Source organism: Triticum dicoccoides, chromosome 3B (genome assembly GCF_002162155.2).
Source record: "Triticum dicoccoides isolate Atlit2015 ecotype Zavitan chromosome 3B, WEW_v2.0, whole genome shotgun sequence".
Classification (NCBI taxonomy): domain Eukaryota; kingdom Viridiplantae; phylum Streptophyta; class Magnoliopsida; order Poales; family Poaceae; genus Triticum; species Triticum dicoccoides.
This window is the reverse complement of record NC_041385.1, coordinates 648,150,814-648,157,209: the sequence shown is the minus strand read 5'-3', so window position 1 is coordinate 648,157,209 and position 6,396 is coordinate 648,150,814. Positions and strand designations below refer to the sequence as shown.

General features: G+C 41.5%; 1 protein-coding gene across 1 annotated transcript; it reads left to right on the top strand.

Annotated features, from left to right (window-relative positions):
* The first annotated feature begins 630 nt into the window (after positions 1 to 630).
* LOC119277620 (alpha-glucan phosphorylase, H isozyme-like) lies at positions 631 to 6,024 on the top strand. The gene is made up of 15 exons (XM_037558903.1): positions 631 to 822; positions 918 to 1,097; positions 1,181 to 1,357; positions 1,447 to 1,532; positions 1,991 to 2,180; positions 2,659 to 2,751; positions 3,054 to 3,238; positions 3,313 to 3,430; positions 3,511 to 3,639; positions 4,045 to 4,263; positions 4,347 to 4,550; positions 4,653 to 4,811; positions 4,964 to 5,227; positions 5,307 to 5,497; positions 5,607 to 6,024. The coding sequence occupies exons 1-15, from the start codon at positions 646 to 648 to the stop codon at positions 5,731 to 5,733; spliced, it is 2,499 nt and encodes an 832-aa protein (XP_037414800.1). The 5' UTR covers positions 631 to 645; the 3' UTR covers positions 5,734 to 6,024.
* Positions 6,025 to 6,396: the final 372 nt, after the last annotated feature.

Here is a 6,396-nt window from a genome sequence, read left to right as displayed (position 1 = left end):
CATTTTAAAAAATTCTAAAAAAACACAGTTATACATGGAGGCATAATGTACATGTGTGTAAATTTTGAGGATGAAATACGTTGAAATGAGGGTTGTGCAAGGGGTTTTTCAACACATGATACTATTCATCCTCAAAGTCCATGAATTTGTTTTTTTACAGGTCACATTTCAAGGTATTTCATCCTGAATTTTTATGCACGTATATATTTCATCCTTGTATACTTGCATATATTTTTCAGGTTTTTTAAACTGAAAAGTTTGAATTTTATTTTATTTTCGGGCTCCATGGAACCGGGTCACCAAAACGCCCCACTCAAATAAAACCCACTATTTTTCACAACAAAAAGGAAAACAATCTCGTAAAACAAGGAGCCAAAGAAACTATCAAAGGGGTGCCCAGAAAACAACCGACGCGCCCTTCATTTTCTCCTGCTTTTGGTCCTCTACCACTTACTCTAAACTGAAGAAAAAACTCTCTTGAGCTTCCCCAGAATTCTCTCTGTCGCCCAAAATTTTCGGATCCGTTGCTCTCCCCACCCCCATTACAAAAGGAGCCCCCGGCTCACAGAGTTCTTACCGTCCCCATTCGGTGCCCGCCCCGAACTCACCACCTCCCCCACACACACCGCCATCTCCCACCCCACGATGAGCGCCGCGGACAAGGTGAAGCCGGCGGCCAGCCCGGCGTCGGAGGATCCCTCCGCCATCGCCGGCAACATCTCCTACCACGCGCAGTACAGCCCCCACTTCTCGCCGCTCGCATTCGGCCCCGAGCAGGCCTTCTACGCCACCGCCGAGAGCGTCCGCGACCACCTCCTCCAGGTGCTGCTTTGCTTTCTCGCTTTCTCGCGCCGCCCGCTCGCGTCCGCCGTCGCTGCCGCGGTGCTGAATGTTGATCTGTGCTTTTGTTTCTGCAGAGATGGAACGACACGTACCTGCATTTCCACAAGACGGATCCCAAGCAGACCTACTACCTGTCCATGGAGTACCTGCAGGGCCGCGCGCTCACCAACGCCGTCGGCAACCTCGCCATCACCGGCGCCTACGCTGACGCCCTGAAGAAGTTCGGCTACGAGCTCGAGGCCATTGCTGGGCAGGTCAGCGAATAAAGCTTTTGACTGAAACATCTGGAGCCTCTTTTCACCAGTAATTGATGGTGTGATTTTTTTTTTGAATTCAGGAGAGAGATGCGGCTCTGGGAAATGGTGGCTTGGGCAGGCTTGCATCTTGCTTTTTGGATTCAATGGCAACACTGAACTTGCCTTCTTGGGGCTATGGCCTTCGTTACCGATATGGCCTGTTCAAGCAGCGCATTGCCAAGGAGGGCCAAGAAGAAATCGCTGAAGACTGGCTTGATGTACCATTTCTATATGCTCATAACATTCTTCATAAACCTTTTTTTATATATAGATCTCGATAATAGCTTTGCTGTTTAATATTTTTCAGAAGTTTAGCCCATGGGAGATTGTCAGGCATGACGTCGTATACCCAATCAGATTTTTCGGCCATGTCGAGATTTCGCCAGATGGAAAGTAAGCGATAGATGGACACCTGGACAAGTGCTATTGTGATAAAATATTGATTAATAGCTTCAGATGGAGATTTTTATAATTCAAAACGATAGTATGATGCTTCTTTAACTGCATTTCTTTTCCGTGTTTTAATTTACATATCTAGGATCTTCTGTACTCCATGCTTGTTTGATCAGATGCTTTGAATATATTTTTTTGTCCAAAAAATTTGGTTGAGCGTGTATGAATGAATGTTCATGCATGATTGCATGAAACTACATTTGGCATGCTTTAAGGAGAGTTGTTGTACATCAGACTGGATAAAAAAACTAGATTTGGTGATGCTTTAATCAGAGCTCTTGTACATTAGACTGGATCCATTATCACAGACTCGTAATTTATTCATTTTATTGGTGTTTATGCCAAGGCCTTTTTGTGTTCCTCTAATTGATACATTTGTTTGCTTTATCGCGTGATAGGCGGAAATGGGCCGGAGGAGAAGTTCTGAATGCTTTAGCCTATGATGTGCCAATTCCTGGGTACAAGACAAAAAATGCAATCAGTCTTCGCCTTTGGGATGCAACAGCTACTGCTGAGGATTTCAACTTATTTCAGTTCAATGATGGCCAGTATGAGTCAGCTGCTCAACTTCACTCGAGGGCACAGCAGGTGATATGCAAGTCCTAAACTGATTCACTCAATTACTTGTATGGGATACATTAGCCGAGACTAAATGAGAGAGCCTTCCACTTTGTGAATACTGCTCCTGATCGATGGCATCACATACTAAAACCAGTAATTTAATCTTTTATTTAAAGGAAACACGTCCAATATAACCTGCCCTATGTGATAACCATGTTTTTCTATAGCTTTCCACGCACTAACCATCTCATCAAACAACTCGATAAAAAATAACGCTAAAAGGTTATCTATTGTGGTTTTAATATGATTTTTAGCTCTGACTGATAAGTGAGGTGTTAATCCATATTAGATAATAAGTTGAAAATTATGTGTGCTTTCTATCTGTTATCTGTTATCAATGCCTATATCTAAACCAGAAGTAACTATTGTATCTTTTTGCTCTGATTTCGTCATTTATGAATTAGGCAATTAGCGCTTGATTAAAAATATATTTTATATCCTGTAGATATGTGCTGTTCTCTATCCTGGTGATGCTACAGAAGAAGGAAAGCTTCTGAGATTAAAGCAGCAGTATTTCCTTTGCAGCGCATCACTTCAGGTAATTATAATGGTTACTATGATAGGAAGCTGCACTGATGTCCAGCTTGTGCTTTTATGTTTATTTGAGAAATGATGTTAAGAGATACTTGCAACAGTATTCTTACAGCCTCCTTGTATTGTTGCGCGCTGCATCAAATTTCCACCACCTAGCATGAGAAAAATGCAAGATCAAGTTTTGTTTAAGAAAACTTGTATCACTATTATTATTATCATGACCAGACTTTTCAGTCCCATTACATTTGAATTATCGGTCCTCCACGATAAATATTGACAAGCATAACTGACTATGATTTTTTCCAGGATATTATTTTCAGATTTAAAGAAAGAAAAGCTGACAGAGTTTCAGGGAAGTGGAGTGAGTTCCCTTCCAAAGTTGCTGTTCAAATGAATGACACTCACCCAACTCTTGCCATCCCCGAGCTAATGAGGTTGCTTATGGACGTGGAGGGACTTGGTTGGGACGAAGCCTGGGCAGTCACAAATAAGTGAGATTTTCACCAATATTAAATTTGCATTATTACCTTTACATACTTATTTACAAATCTGTCTCATGGTCCAGGACGGTTGCTTACACCAATCACACAGTTCTTCCTGAAGCTCTCGAGAAATGGTCACAGGCTGTAATGAGGAAATTGCTTCCACGTCACATGGAAATCATTGAGGAAATTGACAAGCGGGTAACTGTCAAGCCGCATTTACTCTTTTGGTACACAACAGTTATGGCACAAGATAACAAACTTGTGCCATTTGCTTGCAGTTTAGAGAAATGGTAATCTCCACCCGGAAGGATATGGAGGGAAAGATCGAATCGATGAGGGTTTTAGATAACAATCCCGAGAAGCCAGTAGTGCGGATGGCGAATTTGTGTGTTGTGGCTGGACATACGGTATTCTTATTTCATTGCCATGTTCTACATCCTGTTATTTCATTTTTCATGTTCTACAGCCCGTTACACAGTAGTTTTGTCTCTATACTCTTACTGGACTATTTTACATTGTCTTTCTTTTTAAGATAATAAAGGCATAGTGAATATCCTCCTACTGGACCATGATTACTTTATTTATGTATTTTGCAGTTTACTAGGAGTATATCCTACTCATTCTCTGATAAACGGTGCTTGGATTCCCATTATTGTACTTGCTAAGATTTTTTATTAAAATGTAATTCATGGGCGTTTCAATTAGTTCTGGAGCTCTCTGTTCTGAACTTTTTTGTGCTACTCCAGCATCGATTTGCTTTCCTTTATCATATAAGGTGCACCATAATGAAGTTTACTAAATTCTTCTGACAGGTGAATGGAGTGGCCGAGTTGCACAGCAACATCTTGAAACAAGAGCTGTTTGCAGATTATCTCTCTATTTGGCCTAACAAATTCCAGAACAAAACTAATGGAATTACACCCCGCAGATGGCTCCGTTTTTGCAACCCTGAGCTGAGTGAAATAGTCACGAAATGGCTAAAAACAGATCAGTGGACAAGCAACCTTGATCTTCTCACCGGTCTTCGGAAAGTATGTGTGCATGCTTCTAATCTTCCATCTCTTTTTTGTTATTGCCCATCACACTATCACAGTATAACTGAATTTTTTAACAGTTCGCAGATGATGAAAAACTACATGCTGAGTGGGCAGCAGCCAAGCTGGCCAGCAAAAAGCGCCTAGCCAAGCATGTATTGGATGTGACTGGTGTTACAATTGACCCAAATAGCCTTTTCGATATTCAAATTAAACGCATCCACGAATACAAGAGACAGCTGTTGAACATTTTGGGAGCTGTGTACAGATACAAGAAGTTAAAGGTTTGGTTTCTTTCTGGAATTACTCCTATTCTTATAGCTTTCCTATGTGTCCTTTAGATGGAAAATATTCAGTCGTCCTGAAATAGGCTTGTATCATGTTAGGAAATGAAAGCAGAAGAGAGGCAGAAGGTCACACCACGCACTGTCATGATAGGAGGGAAAGCATTTGCAACATACACCAATGCTAAAAGAATAGTGAAACTGGTAAATGATGTTGGTGCTGTGGTGAACAACGATGCTGACGTCAACAAATATCTGAAGGTATCGATTGTACAGCATCCACATCTTCTTTGGCAATTGCCATCCAATCCAAATATATATGTATATAATTCTTGTGGAATGAACATTAATGAAATATTAAATGAAAATTCGATTGTGTTTTATGATTTAATATGAGGTTCTTGTTCCTCCAGGTGGTGTTCATTCCAAACTACAACGTATCAGTGGCTGAAGTGCTCATCCCTGGCAGTGAACTGTCACAGCACATCAGTACTGCAGGCATGGAAGCAAGTGGAACAAGTAACATGAAGTTCTCTCTGAATGGCTGTGTTATCATTGGAACTCTCGATGGAGCCAATGTTGAAATCAGAGAAGAAGTAGGGCAAGACAACTTCTTCCTTTTCGGTGCCAAAGCAGATCAGATTGCTGGTCTGAGGAAGGAAAGGGAAAATGGCTTGGTAAGATATTTTCCCAGTGGATTGCGCGTTATTCTCACTATCAGATGAGCTATTGACTTCTTTGTTACACTATGAGCAGTTCAAGCCAGACCCACGCTTTGAAGAAGCCAAGCAGTTTATCAGGAGTGGTGCTTTCGGCACTTACGACTACACTCCTCTCTTGGATTCCCTTGAAGGCAACACTGGATTTGGGCGTGGCGATTACTTCCTTGTTGGCTATGACTTCCCAAGCTACATTGATGCACAGGCCCGGGTTGATGAAGCCTACAAGTAAGGATACAAACACGATATTCCTTTCTATTGGGTCGATAGTTTTAATTCTAGAACTAAATATCATGTCAGGGATTTGCTGAATGTTTAACTCATGTTTTCATGACAGGGACAAGAAGAAATGGATCAAGATGTCTATCTTGAACACGGCTGGAAGCGGCAAATTCAGCAGCGACCGCACCATCGACCAGTACGCCAAGGAGATCTGGGGCATTTCGGCCTGCCCTGTTCCATGAAGAGGAGACGCGATCAAGAGGTGTTGGACGATGATGCTTGGGAGTAATAAGGATCTTATAATGATCCACGGTGAATAACCCCTGCTTCCGTTGTAGCTGAGAAGAATGAAGCAACGTACGAAGCCTATTTTGTTGCGTATTCCGCTGCAGTTTTGAGAAGAACTAGCGCTGAAAAGCGTGCCGGCACGCTGCGCCCATAGGAGAGCCCGTTTTAATTTTTTGGTGCTCATTTTGTTAAAGAAATAAAATATGGAGTGCAGCAAAGAGGTTGATTGAGTGACAGTTTTTGTTTGGTGAATAGTTTGATGTAGGTCTATGCATAGTTTGCAAGTCCTTATATATATAATGTCCACTGTTGGAACATTTTCCTTCCCAAAATTGCTCTCTTCTCATTAGAAACTACTCCCCCCGTTCCATAATATAGGACGTTTTTTAACATTACACTAATGTCAAAAAACGTCTTATATTATGGGACAAAGGGAGTACAATCAATACATAATAAAGAGTCACAACACCTAGGTTGCAATTAGTAACTGATTCTGAAAATATATATTGAAAATGAATTCACTAACCTGTATTAACATCAAATAATAATAAAGAGCCAACCTTTTCCCTCCTGGTAGAGTTTTGATCCTCGCGCCACCACGGTGTTGAGTCCTTGAC

Excerpts from the sequence above, each read along its gene's own strand:
- LOC119277620 (XM_037558903.1), top strand. The coding sequence starts at position 646 with ATGAGCGCCGCGGACAAGGTGAAGCCGGCGGCCAGCCCGGCGTCGGAG. Across the intron at positions 1,098-1,180 it reads TCGAGGCCATTGCTGGGCAG|GAGAGAGATGCGGCTCTGGG; the intron begins GTCAGCGAATAA and ends TTTTGAATTCAG. Across the intron at positions 2,752-3,053 it reads TTTGCAGCGCATCACTTCAG|GATATTATTTTCAGATTTAA; the intron begins GTAATTATAATG and ends GATTTTTTCCAG.